Here is a 21,635-nt window from a genome sequence, read left to right as displayed (position 1 = left end):
TGACCAGCCGGACAGCGTCCACGGAGATGTCAAAAACAACCACAAGAGTACTTTTACAAATCCTTTCGAAACATTAAGAAAATACATAGAATACTAGAATTCTAAAAACACATGGTCACTTTCCATAAATAAAGCAGAACATTTGGATATGAAACAGTTTCCGTTTCCCAGCAGCTAGTTTTTAGTGTTTAGGTCTCTCATTCCCACAGTAGGAATGTTGAGTGGTCCTGTGTGGTTGAATAAACAGAAATCCCATCATGCATCTGGACAAGCGCTGTCTGTTATGAATGGTGACCACACAGGTGCGAGACTTGGCTGTGATTCGTCTAAAACAGAAACTCCGTACAGAGATGTCGCTTGGCTTTAACGGTTGATGGTTTATGCAGAAGCTCACGTTCTGTGTCTTATTCCCTGGGAAAAAACCTGAAAACAATCTGAGAAACAGATGAAGAGTCAATGTCGTGTTTCCAGCCAAACAAAATCTCCTGATGGATTTCCCCTTCCTCTTCTGGCGTACACCTTCAGAGTTCTTGATTTTGCAAGTCTGGGGTTTTGTAAGAGTTTATTCCTCAGGGCTTTGACATCAGGTCCTCTGGGGTGAGTTTAACTGCTTTGACTTTGACTTCACTTTGCTGTCACGGTGCAAATGACAGGCAATTAAAACAAACACACACAAACGCTTTACTTCTTCACACAGTTACGCAGGTGCTCTGCCAGCAGCACAAAGCTGTCCAAGACTTTTCTGTCGACCACATGTATTCACACACAAGAGTCTTTTGTGCTACTCTAATGGCTGGAATACACTACAAGACTTTAAAAATCTGAACAGATTTTTTATAAACTAGACATCATACATTTGCAGACTTTTTGAAAGTTTCAGATAGAAACACACTAACTGGTCAAATCTGCAGACTGGCACAGACTTTCTGCAACAAGTCCAGACTGAAAATCTGGGCAAAATCTGAGCAAAAGTCTTGTAGTGTGTTTTAGCCTTAAGACTTTTATCCTACAGAAAATCAAATATGACCCACAGTTCTCTTCTCTTCTCTTCTCTTCTCTTCTCTTCTCTGAGGTCTTTATGGCTCTTTTCCAATCATCTCATCTAATAAACTCTCCACTTCTTTCTCATTTCTTCTCACCGTCTTAAATCTTTACTCCTCTTCTGGTTTGGTCCCTTCTCGTGTCATCTCTTCTTAACATCTTGCACCTCTTAGGTCTATTTGACTTATTCCTCTTGTCTCATCCCATATCTCAGAGGTCTTCACTTCTGGTTTTGTCTTCTCTCCTCTTCTTCTTTTCTAATCACCTAAATAAAAAATCTCAGTACCATATTCTGTCAGGGCACTCTTGCACATACTCAGCGTTTCTTGCTCCTCTCAGAAGTGCAGTCTGGAGCAACCGTCCTCCTTTAAAGAGCAGTAGGTTTGGATTCAGGGGGGTGGAGACGCACTGCTCCATCCATCTATAGCTCAGACTTGACCTGTGCTCCCGAGCGGAGAGTACGATGGGGCCAAAACAGCCCCCCTCCATTTAAAAAAAGCTGCTAAGCTCATAGCTGTGTAATCGTCTGTTGTGGCTGTTCCCAGCCCTCTGCCCTCATTCCTGCGCTCCAAAACTCCATCAACAAGAGTTCACACACAGCTCCACAATAGCTGCAGGCTAGTGACTTTCACTTCGAGTTCAATGGCAAATAAAAGATTAAAGGCAAATTGTTTAAATAATTCTGAATGAAACATAAAACCCTTTAAAATTCGGAATGAATATTCCTCGTATGTGGGCGAGGATTTTTTGTTAAAGATTTGTTTTTGACGTTTTTGCCTTTAATTGTAAAGCTCTTTTTTAGAGAGTACAGGAAGCGAAGTGGGAGAGAGAAGGGGGTGGGTTCGGGAAAGGACCACGAGATGGCATCGGGCGAACCGCGCCACATGTCGGAGCACTGCCCACTAGGCTATCGGATCCGACCCAAAACAGTAAACTTGGCATTTTTATGAACTTGAGGATTTTTTCATTTTGAAGGAAGTAGTCCGACTCCGCACAGTAAAACGTCAAAGGGGGAGATTAGACATGTCAACAGAAGCAAATATGTGACTTCATTTGAGGTCTTGTATTGGCTCCTCGTGGTCGAGACCCCTTCAGGGGCCACAGCTTTAGGGTCTGTTTTACTCATTTGTGCTGGGAGAAATCTCATCGTAATCTCACTCCTCTTGACTGTCAACACTTCCTTCACAAACTCTCCAACGCATCTATGACATGTTCAAATGGCAAGCGCAAGGTTGATCTGGCAAACTCTAATCTGATTGGCTGGATTTACACAACTACTCAAACAGGTTTTCCACCTCGGTACTCGGTACTCATTAAACTTGGAAGGACAGATTGTCTGATTTTGAAATCTACACATATTGTTACACATTACACATACTAGATCTAACTATTAAAACATTTGTTTATAAAATATTGGCCTAAATTTTATTTGAAAAATCTAAACTACAGTAAATGAAAATTTAAAATGTTGCCTCAGCAATAAACTGAAATAAGATTAAGCTGAGTTAGTAAAACTATTAACTAAACAAACTAAAACTGAAATAAAAATGAATTCCTTTTATAGATGGTTTCATCAGACGCACACGCCTGTCTGAACTTCGTTTGGTTATTGGTCTGGCTATTAATTTATAATAATATTTCATTTTATATTAATTGTATTAAATTAAAACTACTCAACAGTTATTGATTCTTTGTGGAAGTCTAGTGGTTGTTAAGTTTGGGCCTCATAACATTTGTTTATGTTGTTGTTGCTGAAACTGCCAATATAGCAACATAAACAAATAAATAATCGCCTGGCCCGACCTTTGTTTGATATTTGATCTTTTTGACGTTGCTGCTGAAACTGCCTATATAGCAACATAAAAATAATAATAATAATAATAAAATGACAAAAGAACATAACAAAGAATTTGCTAAAAATTAAACTAAAATTAACATAAAAAATAAAAAAGGGAAAAATTCAAAATATTAATAAAACAATAAAACTGAAAAGAAAACTATAATAACTCTGCAACCAGGGAGTCTCAATAAATTAGTATTGAAATCAACTAAAACAACTAAAAACCTAGTTATTTCTTTAGTTTTTGTAGTTATAGATTTTTCTTAGTTAGATATTTCTTAGTGCTATGTTATATGGTACCTAGCTCTTGAATGTTTAACTGAGAAGAAATTGTAAATGGGGGTGGCCTTGAGTTCAAATAGGTTGCGATCCACTGAATTAGATGTTGTGTCTAGATAGTATAAGTTGTGAAGAGGAGTGTTTGCACAGCATACAGCTTGTATAAGTTTGAGCCCCACAAAAGTGTCAGGATGAACTTTTAAACTCTCACACAATCTCATTTTCTTAGACGTCTCTGTCAGTCTGTTCCTGGCTCTGAGACAAAGACACAGTCAATACTCCATTAACTACAAAGCAGTCGCTTAAATGTCACAGTTCAACAGCCATAGCCGTGCACAAGCGATTAAATCCAATTTCATCTGATATTATTATGAAAGCCAACTAAGATCTAATGAGTTATCAACGGCATGCAGCTGGATACACATCCTCAAATCAAATCCAAGACTGAGAGGTCAAAAGTGTACAGAGGAACACACGGGTAATCCAACTGGGTGGCCATGATATACTACTACAAGACCCTTACAGTGTGGATATTGTACACAGTTTGACTCGCTGAACTTTGACCTATGGGTGAATCAGGTGACTGTGGGAGGGAATTTCAAACTACAAATGATACATTCCTGAGGAAATGAACAAAAGATGAATTCCTGAGAAAATGGTTTGGCTATACATACAGTACAGATATGAATTGGTTTCGTGTGTGGTGGTCCAGTGTGGCCACACAAGACCATAACGCTGTCTTTGTCGAAATCCAGTGAACCAGTTGAATTCCCAGTGATATTTAAAGGTTAAAACCATCATTAAAAGCCACACAACACAAAAGAAAAACAATTCCACAATGTTGAACCCAACTTGATAAAACCACTACCTCAATCAGGACTAACCATCAAAAACCAGCATGGACATCACAGAAACTGAAGTATAGTGTGATTTTATATTTATATTTACATAATTTTTTTTTTTCGGGGCTTTAACACACCAAAAATACTCAAGCAAAGTAAAATGTATACACTTGCAGGAAAAAATTTAAGAATTAGAATTAAAGACATGTTATGCCAGTCTGTGTGAGCGTAATACTTCAATGATGAAACAGGGCTACAAGAGCATCTCATTACTGTGGATGAATGGTTCATCTCGGACCACCCTGCCCACACAAGTGAATCATTCAGACGACCGTGCGAGGATGAGCCATACTGGCAGCCCGGAAGGAAAGCTTTTAAGCTCGAGTACAGGAACCTTAATCACGACCCTAAAAGTGATCAATCTAATGAGGTCACCCACACACACACAGAGCAATAAATGAGATCACTCAATTACACAGATAACCAACAGCATCTACATCGCTCACAAAGGAAGTCAATTAAACAGGTGGCTTATCAGACAACTAAAAGTAACTTCTAGTCTACAATACGCTTCTTATAATTAAACCTTATAATTAAACCTATAAAAAAGAAAAAGCTATAACATCTTCTTTCACATAATCTTGGCTAACTAATAGTGAGCGCTGTTAACGTTTTAAGCAAAAGTTAGAATATGACTCATTATGTGTAAACGGTTACCGTATGGTACTTAATCAGCATTATAACCTGTAACAATCACGGGTGTGCAAGAAGTTAAACAGTGACCAACGGGATTCTAACCATTAACCAAAGTTAACTCATTCAGACAGAAAGTGTTTGGCAGGTGTCACTTAAACTCACCTCCTCCAAACGGAGCCCATATGACGCGGCGGATGCTCTTCACCCAATCCTCCATGTCATTCTGTGTACTGGCCATAAGGAGGTACGTCTCATGGTTGGATGTCATTCGCTCCCTGTCGCCCCCTACAGAGGAAAAAGAAATCAGTCAGTTGTGAATTGTAAATGTTTGTAACTGTGGTATCCTATCCACCATTAAAACAATCATTAAAGACACAAATGTATGAACATTTAGAACCTTTTAGAGAAAGACCCAGATTAAAACCCTTTTCATGTGATTTAAGAGCTTTTAAGACCAAGTCCACAAGGTCAAACATATAACTATGTAAAAAGGGTATAGATGCGCTTTCAAAGCAACAAACGTTACTGCCCAAATGTAACTTTCCGGTAAACATCTGCAAAGAACAGAGTCCCTGTAGATTATTTCTGATAACAAGCAAAAGAAATAACAAGTAAATGACATTAGCTAGCAAGTTAAAAGTATGTCTAGCCAGTATTATTTTGGGTTACCAGTAGAAGAACCGTTACTTGGCTGAACTTGAATGCGACGAAGTTACATGACCCAAATTGTTTATTTATTAAAACTGACATACAATAAAATTCAACAAATTGTTTATTAAATACAATTGTTATACAATAAAATATTAATATGATTCAATATTAATATTAATGAAATATAATATAAATAGTTCTATTATTAGCCACTAGCCAGACCAATCAACAAACGGGCCAGGTGCGTGAGTCCGATGAAACCGTCTATATAACTATATTTGTGAGGATTAAAATAATTCTCTAATGGCATCATGCTTAAAAGCCCTTTTGATTTTAAGTGAAACTTTATTTCTGAAGACCCCAAGAAATCAAAAATTTTGTTTTTTGGCTTTTAATGTGTATATATTTCAGATGCCTTAAGGATATTTATATAACTTGTGTAATCAAAAAATTTGACAAAACCTGCATTCAGAAGATTTATGCATTTAAACATTTTCAGTCTCTTCTGCACTTTAGCTTCTCATCAAATTCCAGGCCGTGAGGTCACCTCACCGCTATTGTATATTTTAAAAGAGAGAATCCACTCATTACATCCTCCTGTTTCAGTACAAATTACATCAACGCATAAAACAAAGCTGTGCATTTCAAGGCACTTCAGTGGGTCTTTAAGTGTTGTCCCCTAAAGATCTGTTGAGATCATTTATACAACACACATACATACACATTAAGAGAGACCGGTGAGATGGATCCGATCAATACAGGATGCATCTTGTCCTGCAGAATAGCCCTCTGTCCTCCTCCATATGAAGAGAGAGAAACAGTTTGTAAAACCTCAGTCAGATATGTCCACAGTGAGGGGTAGTTTTGAGAGGTTAATGGAGATATGATTAGTCTGAAATGTTAAATTATTCGTGGCATTTGCTCGTGCAGTTCTGCTACGAGTTCGCCACTGTCTTGATCATCGATTTGGTCTGCAATGAGATCAGCTAGCGGCCATTAAAATGTATTTATAGACTGACGAGAAGAGGAGCGTGTGGAAATCGTTGGAGGGGCAGCAACGATAAAAGCGATTCCTTCACTTCACACAGAACGACAGATTCATCCATTAAAAATCTGAATGCACAAATAAGTTGTTGCATCTTACTTTGGCCATACAACACCTGCAAACAAATTATGCTTTATATTAAAGATACAGTTTGTAACTTTTTTGCAGTAAAATATCCAAAAACCACTAGGCCAGTGTTATATATTTTGTTCATTTGAGTACTAACAATATCTCAAGTGTTTCCAAGTATTTGTAAATTGTGAGAAAATTGTCCTTTTAACCAGTGACACGGGGCCGTGTCTGGCAGTCACCTGTCAATGGCGTCATATCTGCGTTACCAAAGACACTAGATGGTAAACCTGCAACCTTTAGTAAAAAAATCCCGGAATGCAGGAAAGCAGACTAGAGGCTGTTATATGATTGGCTGAGGTGCCTCACATGATTCGTGTAAGCCGTTACGCTTTCTCCAGACCAGTGTTGGATAAGTTACTCTGAAAAAGTAATTAATTACTAGTTACTAATTACATATTCAATAGTGTAATTAAATTACTGTACAAATTACTCTCTCCAAAAAGTATTTAGTTACTTATTACTAATTACTTTCTATGTCCTTTATCAACCTTGATTAGTTAAGAGATTCAAGGATAGACATGAAACGGCTAATTTAATTCATTCAAATAAATAATATTAAACTACATAAAGTACTCTTATTAACTGACCAAAGTATTACAAATGTGAGAATTATACATTAAAGCACAGATTTTAAAGTTAGACTTTGAATTTTGATGTCAATTCCACTATTGCACACACATATATTACACAGAGTATTTAGTTTAATTACATCAGAAGTAACTGTAATTAAATTACAGAAAAAATAAGAGTAATCCCTTACTTTACTTTTTCTAGGGAAAAGTAATTAAATTACAGTAACTAATTACTTAGTAACTAGTTACACCCAACACTGCTCCAGACCTTGCATCTCCCTAATAACAGTCTCTGGCGTAACCCTCGGTATCTGCTTTTACTGCCGTAGAAACCATGACAACACAGTCTCGTGGACAAATGTGAAAGTATTAGTTTGTAGCGTCTATCAAGCAACTATCTTGTTTTACGCAGTAGTTATGAAGAACAATTAACATGATTCTTTACTGTTTGCAGCTGGTTCTGTCGACAAAGACATTTTTACTAGAGAGAGATGCTTACATGCGTTTTAATAGACAGGTGAGCAACTGTTTAGATTCCTTTACTGACAGAAAACGTATGATTATTATATCGATCAACAAGGTTAGTCTTATTGTTTGAATGTCTTTTTCTTCATTTAGCACGAGTGGTATGTTTATATTTACTGAACAACCAGTAATCGTTTTTAGATCATCTGAGTAGTAATAAATGAATTTTATGGATTACATCTAATTCAGTATAATGAAATAAAATCACGTCATCAAACGCAACATTTACAAAACTTTATTACTTTACATCATCCATAAACATGATTTCTCATTCATGTCTGATAACAGTTACCATTATTCTACGCTCCTTCACAGCGTCATCAAGCTACGCCTTTGTCGTCCTTGGAATGTGCGCCCTCTTGCGGCGGATCTTACAAACTGCACCATTAAATACATCCATAAAAAATGCTATAAAAAACAAGGTAACAGTTCACACAAAAATGAAAATTCTGTCTTTATTTACTCGCCCACAAGTTGTTCCAAATCTGTATAAATTTCTTTGTTCTGAACATAGAGAAAGATATTTGGAAGAATGCTTGTAACCAAACAGTTCTTGGCCACCGTTGACTACCATAGTAGGAAAATTTCTTTATAAATTTCTTTGTTCTGTTAAACACAAAAGTAAATATTTTAAAGTAATGAAAGCAAACAGCTCTGGGGCACTTTTGACTACCATTGTCATCTTTCCTACTATGGTAGTCAATGGTGGCCAAGAACTGTTTGGTTACAAGCATTCTTCCAAATATCTTTCTCCGTGTTCATCAGAACAAAGAAATGTATATAGACGTGGAACAACTCGAGGATGAGTAAATGATGACAGAATTTTCATTTTGGGGTGTCCCTTTAAAGGTCCAGTCTGTGCTATGCCTTCAGATGTGTATAAAGAGCTTACAAAATGAAGCGTTATGGTTTTTTTACCTTAGAATGAGCTATCTACTTACTCTATCTATTTCTATATACATACACCGCTGGTCCCCTTGCATGTAATTCGCCATGTTCTGTCAGCCGTCGTAGTGTTTCTAAAGGGAGGGTAGGGGTGGAGTGAGTGATTGGTTGCATTTAATCCATTAAAATTCCTACAGCTTTACATGCAGTTTAAGGATCCGGACACTTTTATATTATATCATTGCAATGCATTTTTACTTACTAAACCAATAACACTAGCATTCACACCAAAACAAAGAGTGTCAGAAGGACCTCCGTTCACATTTTGGAAACGCTTTGCTAGTGTTTGTGGGCATCCACACCTGTTTTACAAATGGAAATGTGGGAAACAAAGGCTGGAATGTTGAGCTGCAGCCCACCGCCTGAGGCTGGAGATAAACGGAGGGTGAGATGACAGCAACCGAGACTACATAGCAATTGCATATGTACCGACCCGACACATAGAAACACATCCATGCGACAGAGCATTGAGTAAGAAATGCTCTCTGCGGGGGTCTGTATTAAACACACCATCTGCTACACACCATTAAACACGGATACAAACACATGTGCAGAGGTCAGAAGAGACTGTCTGTGGTTCAAGTGAATGAAAGCTAGTCATATATTAGACTTTCTTTCATTATTGTACCTAAAGAGACCCCTTGACCCTCCCCTCGCTTACCATCTATGACCTCACTCTCTCCTTCAAACCCACGCTCCCCTACCATTCACCTGGCTTTACATTAACATTAAACCTCCCCGAGAGGTTCTGATTTTTCCCATGAGGACCAAAGTACCTATGCTGTTTTAGGATCAGGTCCCAACTATCATTTAAACCACAACAACGGACAGCTTTGCAGGTCTGAGATCAGCATTAGCAGGTAATAAACAGGCAGACCGCACACAGACAGTGTCCGTCTTCCCGAGCTCTGGATTGCCTCTCTATGTCCCAGCGGGTGACTGATGGGCCCTCGGGGATTCATTATGAACCAGCTTTTCACAAGCCCTCCGCCATTGATCCTGGTGCCAGTTCACACACGCAGGGAGCTAGAGAGAGACCGTTCGTACCCGCCAAGTATTCAACGACCCCTGATCTTCACAAGCAGGGCAAAGTTGATCCAGTTTGAGAACATGGCAAGGACAATGATGGACAGATCAACCACAATGATCTACAATAAGGCTAATATGTTCATGAACTTGGCGACAGCATAATGACATCGCTCAACCGCATCGCATTAGCAGTGTAAAGGTCATGGGTTTGAATACCAGGGAACATAATGATAAAATGTATAGGAATACCTTGAATGCACTGTAAGTTATTTGGATAAAAGCATCTGCCAAATGCATAAATGTAAAAAACAGACTTAAAAGGCTCAACGTCACCATTTATATTTAAATCAAGATGTTTATTGGCACTGATAACATTCAATTCACACAGCTATAACGCAAAGTAAACACACACCACATATAGCAGTATATTTCTATATAAAGGAGCTTTCTGACAGTGTGTTTCAACGAGGTTTACACCGTGTGATGTATAGCTCGGACGTGGACCAGCAGTGCATGGTGTGTATGTGTGTGATAAACAACATGGGATTGAACCGTAGACACACACACACACGCACGCGCACACACATTCCTCTCGTGCTCAGTGTGTTTATCCACGCGCGTACAGACGCTTTGGCTCCGCGCGCTACTCCCGTCCAGAAATCCATCAAATTCACAAATCCTAAAACATCTCAAACCCAAAGACAAACAAGAATTCTTTTCTTTTTTCGTAACGTTGGCTGTCAAGAAGAGACACACATCGGCATTTCATTTAGGCTTTTTAGGTTTCCATGGTTTTATTGTAGTATAGTGTAGGAACTAACATTTTTGGAGGATTAATAACCACAGTTTTACAACAAATATCATGGTTGAACTATGGCTTGTGTAGTGAGACGATGGTAAATTTGTGGTTACTATGGTTTCACTACAAACACCTAAACTATGGTCACTGTGGTAAAACCATGGTTACTATTTGTAATAGTTGGTCCACGTACACACGCGCAAAACATTTCGACCTGCGCGTTTTAAGACGCCGTGTCAAGTTAAAAATAGTCCGACTTCTAAAGACGCGTCTCGGGACGTCTCTAAAGCGCGCGTCCTTAATGCACACATAACATGAAATGTCCACATTTGCTCTTTCAGTAACAATGACGAACTGAATCAAATGGTCACGTTCACGGCGTTTTATTTCACACGCAACAGTAGTTCAGTAGCGATGTGAAATGAAAGCAAACATGTATCACACCCGCAGCCCTATATAAAAAAACTCCAAGTAAACAAACCTGTTGGCACCCAGTTGCGTGATGTCACATTCGCAAAACCTCCAAGTAGTGCAGAAATAAATCCCACTTGTGTTTCAAACACCCTGCTGCTCTCGCACCAGCACCTCGCGGACCGGCTGCGCGAGACACAATAGGTTCATCCGTTGTGTGTGCGCGCGAGTCCCTCCCCTCACGCACGGTCGGTGTCACTGCTGCGCTACTCCTGTGTTTCTTTCGTTGAAATTTTGTATTTATTATTATTTAATCCCACATATTACAATCTTAGATAGTCGCATTATTAACATCAGCTGTCAGAAAATAAACAAATGTGCATACATTTTTATTTCTGAAAATTAAAAGCACACTAAAAGACGAACAACACATCCTAGTCTACTAGTATTCATATATTTCGATTACTATATCTTTCCACTGATTTTTGATGGTATACTTAGAGGTGTGTGTGACGTCACACACTGGGTTTTGAGAGAAGACACAGGCACATTTTAACCTATTTGTCCCCCACTGTGCAATTGCTGCAAAGCTACTGTGAGAAAAGATATTTTATAAGTGTAAGTTTGATTCATGTGCACGCGTTTATTATTATTGATGGTTAATGTTTTATCAATGCAATAACACAAGGAGATAAGATTTGAAACCTTAATGTATAATGTAATAAACAATTCACTGGTTAGTAATTCTTACATTTTTATTTGGCACAATATTTAACAAAAGTCTTGATTTGGCCCCTTGTATTACACAAAATGGCCCATTCCTTTATTAGCTTTGGCTGTTAATTAAAATATTGTTTACTGTATATTATAATTTATTAAATGACAAAAATCCCTGTAAAACCTGACTCTGAGTTTAGTCATCTTGACCCCCTCACTCACTCCCTTGTTTGGTCATCTATACAGCATTCTCAACATTTTTCCTGTTGTCTGCATTCAGAAACTCACACCCGTCTTCCTCAGGATGCCCAGAACAACTGCTACAGTGTTTTTCAAATGACTAATGTTTAAAACCAACACGAGTTAATCGATTAGCACGATTTTTCCTAAGCAGTTGCTCAGAGAACAGCGCGTCCGTGTGCGCCATGTGTCTTACCAGTAAGTCGGTCAGTAACCGCGAAACCAGACAAACTCTCATTCATCTCATTAATTCAAATGGGATTCTCAAGATGTTGGTATGATAGTAAATCTGAGAGCTTACGTCTGTGGCACATGCTTGCGGGTTTAACCAACTGCGCTGACATAATCAACTGAAGGTCTTTATTCAGTCTGTGATGTCACTGCCTGTCACGAAGCATGCTTTCTGCAGCTGTCGCCAGGCATTTCCAGGCTGCGCTGTGTGAACAGATTGTTATGCAAACACACTGCACCTCCCGAATGAGTCTCTCGTGTGCTTTCAATGCATCACAAACAGGCGGAGCTGTAACCAATTCGCTCCGATTCTCTTTTCTACCACAGGGCCTGTGTAACTTTGCAGCTGTAGGAGGAAGGTGAAGCTCAGCTTCCTAACGAAAAACCACTAGGCAAACCTAGTGACCTTATTTCCTCCAACACTTCCTGTTTGTTCCCTCACAATGTCCAGGATGGACCAGACGTGCTGTGTGCACGTTCCTCTACCAGCAAAATGCAAATAATTCACACGCAAATACACCTTAACATCTGTGACAGGTTCCAATATCGGCTCAACAAGCTGCAATTACAAAACAAACAAACACATTTCACATCCTCCATCTCTTACGGTCTCTCGATTCATCTTACTCATGATCTCATCTCCGTCTCTCCATGTCTCAGTCACACAACGCCGCTCACAAGCACTAATGGACTAACTCCACCATCTCCTACTGCTAATGTGCCATGAAAGATTGATGTTGCCCTGCAGAACGTACAACTCCACTGACACACTGAATCAATTCTTGTTGCTATCATACAGCTATCATATCGCTCCGTTGCACATTGCAACAGATAATTCACAATTATGCCAATATATTACAGCTACTGCAACCGCAGATTGCAACATACTTAAAGTACAGACGTCTTGGAAGAGAGACAGATAGGAAGTAATTCCATTACTCGCAAACGGTTTAATATTCTTAACTTGGATTTACAACCCAAGTCGTGCGTGGCTTTTGGTCCTACATGGCAAAACACAGCTAGCCGAAGTACAGAAACAAAACAATTTCATTACGTTTCGCATGTGTACGTCCAATAGTAAACACATTTAATTGCGTATTTAAACTAGGTGATGATCTCAAAAGCTTGTCAATGGAGAGCAACATATTCTTGCAGAAGCTCACTCAGCAATATACAGAACATATAAAGCGCATTTGATAGGAATTTGATGGATTGCCTGTCCAATTTAGATAACGTTCCTTTTGAAACTAGATCTCAGAAAGTGATGGAATACCTCCAGCATGAGTAACCTATAAATAAATAAATAAATGATAGTTTAAATTGCTCTAACAAATTGTTACATAATATATGTATATACAACAACGGAAAAAAAAACGGAGGGCATTTCAAAATTATTTTCATTTTTTCTGAATTTACTATTTATGTATTTAGGTCAAATTAATTTTTTTGTTTCATTCTGTGAACTACTAACAATATTTCTCCCAAATTTCAAATAGAAATATTGTTTTCTACTCTAAAACTGGAACAGGTCAAAATAACAAAAAAGAGGCTCTGTATTTTTTCGGACCTCAAATACGGCAAAGAAAACTAGTTCGTATTTACTTTTGAGCAATACGACAGTAATATTTATGCATGTACAGGTATTTAGGAAAGTTGAAAAATTAACCTGGATTTTCGTCACAGTTATCATGTGTCTTGTCATGCTGTCAGTCTTACACACTGCTGTTGGGTGACTTTATGTCACTCCTGAGGTTTGGTTTTGTTGAAATTCAACAGACACTGGACTGGCCACAACACATCTAGAAAAAATGGAATGGTCTCTTGATTTTTTCCGCAGTTATATGTACTGAATACTTCTATTGACATCTATGCTACTATTTTTAAACTATTATTATTAGCATATAAACTCAAATGGCCACTTTCCACTGATGGTAAAGGAGGTCTGAACAGATAAGGTCAGCTGTTGAGTTCAGGTGATCACAGTCAATACTCTCCACCAATCAGATGCTGAGATAATAGGATCATTGTTTCCATCCGTAAATCCAATCAACGGCACTGTCAATCTCACACTTCTCTCTGAGAAAACACTGTATGAGATAACAATACAAACACTATAAAGTAGAAAAAAGAGAAAGTAAAAAAACTCATGTTTGTCAGAAGATTTGATCAACAAACAAGATTACGTCTCCAAAGGTGGCCATCTCAACTTATCCAAAGTGAATGGCAGTATTCTCATTTGTAGATCCTTGACACTTTGGGATTTAAATGTTTCAAAAGAAATTCATTTTGATGCCATCTTAAAAGAAGGTCATGTATAGCGTATCAACACTTGAGCAATAGTTAAAGTGATACTTTACCCAAAAATTAAAATTCTGTTATCATTTACTCTCCTCCGAGTTGTTTCCAATCTGCATAACTTTCTTTGTTCTGATGAACACAGAGAAAGATATTTAGAAGAATGCTTATAACCAGACAGATTTTGCCCCCCATTGACTACCATAGTAGGAAAATTTAGGTAATTAATTAATTGCTCATTTTTCCTATGGGGGGCAAAATCTGTCTGGTTATAAGCATTCTTCAAAATATCCTTCTCTGTGTTCATCAGAACAAAGAAAGTTATGCAGATTTGGAACAACTCGAAGGCGAGTAAATGATGACAGAATTTTCATTTTTGGGTGAACTATCACTTTAACAGGTTGGCACTATTATGCATCAAAAACATGTTTTTCCCCATTAACATTCAATGGCAGCCATGTATTCTATCAAAATAATATTTAGTTTAAGGGGAATATCCCAAACGGTATCACATACCTCTTTGGATCCCATGACTGTTTACAATATCAAGGACAAAGATAATAGATGTTTTAAGCTAATATAAGATCAAAGGATGAGGGAAGTCTTCCTCGACGGTCCTCTAATTAAAGTCTTTGAACGTCTGTCTCGGGCTACAGTGAAATTGAGGGGTCATGGCGTCAGTCAGACACGTCTTTAGATGACATACTCTATGGGACAGTATTGGCATCACACAGCAAGAGTCTGACTATTGTATGACAATACAAAATGGATTCTTTAGGTACAGGGAGGTGTGCGTGCACATATTTGTCCTGTATATATCATCCTATGTGTGTGTGTCTCTGGTCAGATCACCTGTCAGATACAGGCTTAAGTACTTTAATGAGTGACCACAGCTATAAGACGACCCAAACCAGGTGGAACCAAACAAAGGGTTATAGTGTTCAGCAATTACTGTCACATACCTTTCTTTAGCCACGCCCCATCAGCCCTAAATGCTCCATTATGCTTACATTTCAACAATGGTGTTCCCATCATTTACTTTGCAGAGATTTATAAAAATAAAAACAAGTTGAATTTATTATAAAACAGCTACAAAAATAAGAGCTTACAGCTGCTTGGGGATCATTTTGCGATCACGCCAACAATGCAGAGACACAGATAATGTTTCTTTCTTCTGTTCTTCTTAAAAAAATGTACCACAAAGTACCACAAATATTTGATTTAGATGCTCACTGCAAACTAAGGAAGCGCCAGACGTTGGCAGGAAAAGGGACAATTGCATTAGCATTGTTGGCCCAGGATAGACATAACATACTTCATACATCCTGGCCAAACTTTAAGTCTTAGCTACTGTGAGAACGGTTTTAAAAATCGGCTAAAAACGTTTGGAACCACAAAGAAACATTCATGACAAGCTCATGCAAATATTAATGGGCTTGAATCATTTAAACAGACACTTCAATGCGACTTGCACAATACATGCTGTTAAGAGAGTAGGCTATCTGACGTTCTCCATCAAAACTTCTGAGGATGCCGTGAAGAAACACAGAAAGTAGGACTGTGTATGTGCGACAGAAAATGGGAGAGAGAGAAAGCAGAGGTTGGTTGAGACTAATTGTTCGTGAAATTGCATGAGAAACTCTAAAGTTATAAATAATACGCCATTCAGAAAGCCACCCAAGGGCCCAAATTTACTAAATAAATCCAGTCTGAAAGCTGCAAACATTTATTTAGAGTTTACACAAATGGATTGTAGAAAATTGACTTCACATCTAGTTGCAACATCTAGTGTGAATATAAATGATGACACATACTAACTCCAATAAAAGATGAAGGTAAAATGACACTTAAACTCATTTACTCAAAAGCCATAAAAACAATGTCTAAAAAAGGTCGACTTAAAATGACATGAAACCAACTTCCAACTCGCAAAGAATTCAGGGACAGTTCTGTACGTTTTAAAAGCAGCATTACCTGCAGACAGACGTTCTGATATCTCAAACGGAGACAGCTGATGTGACACCTCCATGATCAGGGGGATTCTGATCTATCCCAAAACAAACTTTAAAGGTGGGGAAGAGCTGGAAGGAGAGCCGGCCTTCTGGGAGACTGTGGGCCTGTGGCTTTGGCTGACATGCTCCATAGTGAGAGAAGTGAGAAAAGGGAGGGGGTCGGGGGTGAGGTAGATGGGTACACCCACCCGTCCGCTCTCTCACTGACTCTGCACAGTGAACAATAGGGAGTTTTAAGAGTCCCGGGAGCTCTTTAAAGAGAAGAAAAAACGGCCCTTCTACAGAGAGTCTGTCAGTCAAATCCTTTTCATGGAGAAAGTCATTCACGATATGAAGGCAGTTGTCATGGGCTATTTATAGTCCTTATGCCATTTATGTCCTGGTCAGTCAATGATATACTGTAAGTGTGGTTAAAAGTACATTATATAAATCAGAGAAGTGCAAAGATGGCTTTGTTGAGCTCTTTGGCATGGGGAATTGGAAGAAAAGGAACGTACAACTTGCATTCTAAGCAAATCTAGAACTTCTGCATGTTCTTACGAAGACTCTAAATCATGAAAGCAAAAGCAGACATGATCACAGACAAAGATGTCTCTTAAAAGGAACCTTGTGGGAATCTTTTGGTACCTCACGATTCGATTCATATCGATTCTTGGGGTCACGATTCGATTAAAAATCGATTCACTATTTTTCGATTTGTAATAACGATTCTTTCTCAAAATTAGATGTGATATATGTTTAGAACCCCTTAACTGGCGCTGTCCCATATCCGGAACAGCTGATTTAGTTAAAGATTTTGCATGTGAATGCTTATCTTATTGTGACAAACATTATATAGTTGGAAAGTCTCTAGAAAACATATTTCATCACCGTTTTATAGAATAATGTGTGTAGGAAGATTAATTGTTTCTTTTTTTAAAAGAGTGGGCTTAAAAATGTTCATGTCCTTTCCCTTCTCACAGTATAGTTTCATACTAATTTATTGTTTTTATTTTGTTTCTGTGCTTGTGTATTTTTTCATTGTGTCTGTTAAATGGAAAAGTAAAAAAAGCATCTCAATGTCTGTTGTGGTCAAATTTCAGATCAAGTGTTAAAACCAATGGAAAGCATATGGCCCCCTAGTGGATTTTTTCAATATTGCAGCTAAAACACTCAAGACACTTCAAAATTGGATACATCAAGACCAAACTTGATACAACAATTGGTGATCCTTGAGACTTTGACTTATGAAATTTTGGGGCTGATCCGTAATTATTTTAAAAGTATTTTTTTATAAATGAAAAACAAACCTTTTATAGTTTTTTTATAACAATAAACATAGCAAAATCACTTAAAAAAATTTGTGATTTCTTTTTTTTGCAATAATCTGCTATTTTTTTCAATTCATCTTATAATGGCTAAAAACATTGTGTATTGTATATATTAAATTCGCAATGATTTTGGTTATTAATATGTATGTTTGTATTGTTTCTGACCAACATTATTAAAATGTATTAAAATGTATGAAAATACACCAAATAACATCTTTTTTTCTTTCTTTCTTTCTTTCTTTCTTTCTTTCTTTCTTTCTTTCTTTCTTTCTTTCTTTCTTTCTTATTTTAGCATATATTTAGGTTTTATTTATATATATATATATTTATATATATATATTATATATATATATATATATATTTATCCTACAGCACCTTATATTTACTGAAGAACTGACTAGTATGTCTACTCTGTGTTCAGTTTGGCTGCCGTGTAACCATTTTACGTCATCGAAGAAGAACATGGCGGCCTCCTTAGGTTAAAATGAGAATTACATTTAGGGTTTTTTAAAATAAAAATATTGAATAAATGAAAATATTTGATGTGTTTCTACGACAAATGCTAGTAGTGTAAGGCTATTACAACGTAATGTTTGATGAACACAGAGAAAGATATTTGGAAGAATGCTTGTCACCAACCACTTTTTTCCTTCTATGATAGTTAATGGTGGCCAAGAACTGTTAGGTTACAAACATTCTTACAAATATCTTTCTCTGTGCTCATCAAAACAAAGAAATTGATTCAGATTTGAAACAACTCGAGGATGAGTAAATGATGACAGAATTTTTATTTTTGGGTGAACTGTCCCTTTAATATCCATAGGACAACGTTCCTGATGTACCAACCTAATCAATGTCCACAATCACTTTAGCTTCAACCTTTTTTAGGGAATGCTGAATATGAGCAGAATGGACTTAAGGTTTCCATCACAAGTCAGTGCTTCAGCACACACATGCCACAATCTCCGCTGGTATCACCAGTAACCAAAAACTTCAATGAAGAACTTTCAAAAGTTTGTTTAAGATAACACAGGGTTAAAACTGAGGGCACTGATGAAGACCTATCTTCAACTTGATGAAACCACTTGGGTTGGCTGCAGATAACTCTTTGAACAATGAGTCACATATCTCCAGCTCCTCTGTTGCACGTCTCAGGTCTGATTTCAAAACCCCCCACAGAGGTATGAAGAGAAAGTGGGAGATTTTATCTGCTCCACCATCAACTGGTGGACTCTGCCCACATCTCCAAAGCCACCCATCAGCCATTGTGTAAAGCTCAGCTTGTCTACAGTGGCAGTGCAGCCTCATCTAGCCCATTCGATATCCACTGAGAATGAGATTGTAAAGAGCAGGTCAGAGCAAAGGTGAAAGGTTACTCTGGATGCTCTACACGTCTCTACCGGATCCGAAAAACAGAATCATTACCTCCCTAAACGAGAACAATAAACTATGACATGAAGATTTTTTCAAGCGCTGACATTACAACATGACACCACTTAGTACACTTCAATGTGTCTTAATTACGGGAGGGAGTACGGTGTGCAGTGTACGGTTACAGGGCCACGGGGTTCATGACTGTAACTTAGTAAGTATGCGAAAGTAATCTCGCCTCGCACACGGAGCCACGCTAAAGCGCACTGGAGAGCAGACATACAAACTCACCTGGCAGGACAGACGCCAACCTTAATTCTAATGAAGTTGAATAAAATGATTGTTTAGAGGTTGCTGCTTCATAGTTCAGGACATTTGATTGAGTTTTTGGTTACATTAAAAGGGTGCGGCAACGGTGTGTCATGCATTCTGACTTCTTTACAATGTTAAACGTGCTGTCTTCTCATGCTTAACATGGTCAAAAAACGAGTTGGGCGTATTACGTAGTATTTCTGTGCTCGATACACTCCCCCAGCGATCGTACAGGTTTCGGAAAGTTTTTTTCGAACATATAAAACTGTTTCGTAACAATTCTTAGTCCCTTATTGGACAATTCTCCCAGAAAAGCACGCGGCAGCAAGGAGAGCAGGAGAAGGAGCATGCGCAGACGTCACTTTCACTTGTGTGCAGGAGAGAGAGAGAGAGCATATGTTCGCGAAGTTCAGGTGTTTGTTTGTTCACTGCATTTGGGTGATGAATGTTATATAAACGATGGATATAACGCTGGATTTGGAGATCGTTTGAAACTGATATATGGAGCCGTCCCAGCGCTAAAAGATGCCGGACATGAACCGCATGCGGTGAGTGAAACTGATGTCTGTGTTTTGTTGGCAATGGGTGCGCACGTGCTTTAGTTCAGCCTCCCCCTCCCCCCCGCAAGCGCCGTATGCTTTCGGAAATAATCGTGCAGCTGTTCTATCTTTTATAAATGTGATCAAACTAAATACTCTTCAAAGATACGAAGTATGCAATACTACTCTATAGATACTCAAGATTAATATGAGATCGGCAGAAACCGCGTGTGTTAGGGCCGCTTTAACGTATCAACTTAGTCTCTCCTAAAATTGCTTAGGAGAAATAAAAACAGAAACATATGAGACAATTATTCAAAGGACACTGTATGAACTTTAGCGACATCTAGTGGTGGTTCCAGCAGCTTACTCCACCCCTTTCGAAGCACTATGGTGGCTGACACAGGACTAAGATGTCGTCACATTTTCGATTTCTTTGCCACAGGAGATAACGTATTTACGAACCGCACTCTGTAGAGCAGTTTGTCCTTTTAGGGCCACTGTAGAAACAACATGGTGAATTCAATGTAAGGGGACCCGCGGTGTATGTAGATAGAAATAGCTCATCCTAAGGTAAAAAAAATATAACGTTTCATTATGTAAGGTCTTTATACACCTCTGAAGACATAGTTATGTATATGATATTGTAGTTCTGTCAATAGATCCTCCAAAAAATGACACACAGCACCTTTAAATACATAACAATTTTTGGAGGTGTAAAATGAATGCGGATTGTAAAGGTAAAATAATCTGGACTAAATTTGATGAGAAATGTTTGAGTTCATATTGAGATGTTCAATAATGCTGATTTTTGATTGCAGACTTCTTTGCGTTGCTAACTCAATGTTCTACCAACTGAGCTACAAGAACACCAGGAGCAGATGTTGGAGTATATGGAAATTCTGCTTTAAAATGAATTCTGTGCCACAAGTCTCACCAAACAGTATTTTATTGTTCAAATATCTCATAAACTGGCCAAAGTAAAGTATGTCTGACCCAAATTCTACATTTATATATCTATAAACCCAGTAACACACTGAATATAAAAAAGGTTTACCACATCTATTTTGTAGCTTTTGGCCAATATGGAATGAGACTTTGTCTCGGTGCAGCTGTGCATCAGCGATCGCTGAAGTTAGCCGATTGTTTACAGTCTGGAGGCAAATTCAATCTTCCCACAATCCTAAACTGTTCAGATGAGGAACCTATGTTGAATTCTCTCCTATTCTGACAGTTCTGTGCAAACTCTCTACACACATACACACACTGTCCTTTAAATATTTCACCAAAAGTTTAGTATTTAATGCTGAAAACGGCACTATAGATTCACGAGCGGTGTGGGCGAGAAACTTGACAAACTTGAATACTTAGGGTCCCCAACTCTAAACGATTGCAATATTGATGCGGCACTGTTATTCAATGTGAGTATAGATTTTAAGTAAAGAGCGACGCTCTACTCCGACTAATGGGATTTAGACAAACAAAGTTTATTCACCTCGGCTCTCTCAGGCTGGGATGTTAATAAAGCCCCAGCGGTTTTAATTTTCCCTCCAGTGTGTGGCTTTATTTCCAAGCTGTTAGACGGATGAAACTCTGCAGGGGAACGGGGTTGAGATGGAGGTTTGGGTCTCACAGTGATTTATCACCATGTGTCACTCTAAATCACCAAGGTTACAGAGTACATGTAATTGAACAATCTGGAAAGCAAATCACATTTGACACATGCGCCCGTGACATATTAAATGACGCATGTTTGTGTGACCGCCGGAAGCAAGCGTTTAGTACAGGCGAGTGTGAAACG

General features: G+C 38.3%; 1 protein-coding gene across 2 annotated transcripts in view; it reads right to left on the bottom strand.

Moving 5' to 3' along the window:
- The window catches only part of arhgap24 (Rho GTPase activating protein 24), an 80,905-nt gene that overhangs the window by 7,988 nt on the left and 51,282 nt on the right, over positions 1-21,635 (bottom strand). The window contains exons 1-2 of one of the 2 annotated variants that reach the window (XM_057360850.1): positions 10,878-10,991; positions 4,861-4,983 (exon numbers count right to left, since the gene is read on the bottom strand). In XM_057360850.1, coding sequence (XP_057216833.1) covers positions 4,861-4,966 — 106 coding nt within the window. In that variant the 5' untranslated portion in view covers positions 4,967-4,983; positions 10,878-10,991. Of the gene's footprint in view, positions 1-4,860; positions 4,984-10,877; positions 10,992-21,635 lie in introns of those variants that run through there. The other variant, XM_057360849.1, reaches the window with a different exon arrangement.

This window comes from Triplophysa rosa, linkage group LG19 (assembly GCF_024868665.1).
Source record: "Triplophysa rosa linkage group LG19, Trosa_1v2, whole genome shotgun sequence".
Classification (NCBI taxonomy): domain Eukaryota; kingdom Metazoa; phylum Chordata; class Actinopteri; order Cypriniformes; family Nemacheilidae; genus Triplophysa; species Triplophysa rosa.
The sequence above is the reverse complement of the archived record's forward strand: the minus strand, read 5'-3'. Positions and strand labels throughout refer to the sequence as shown.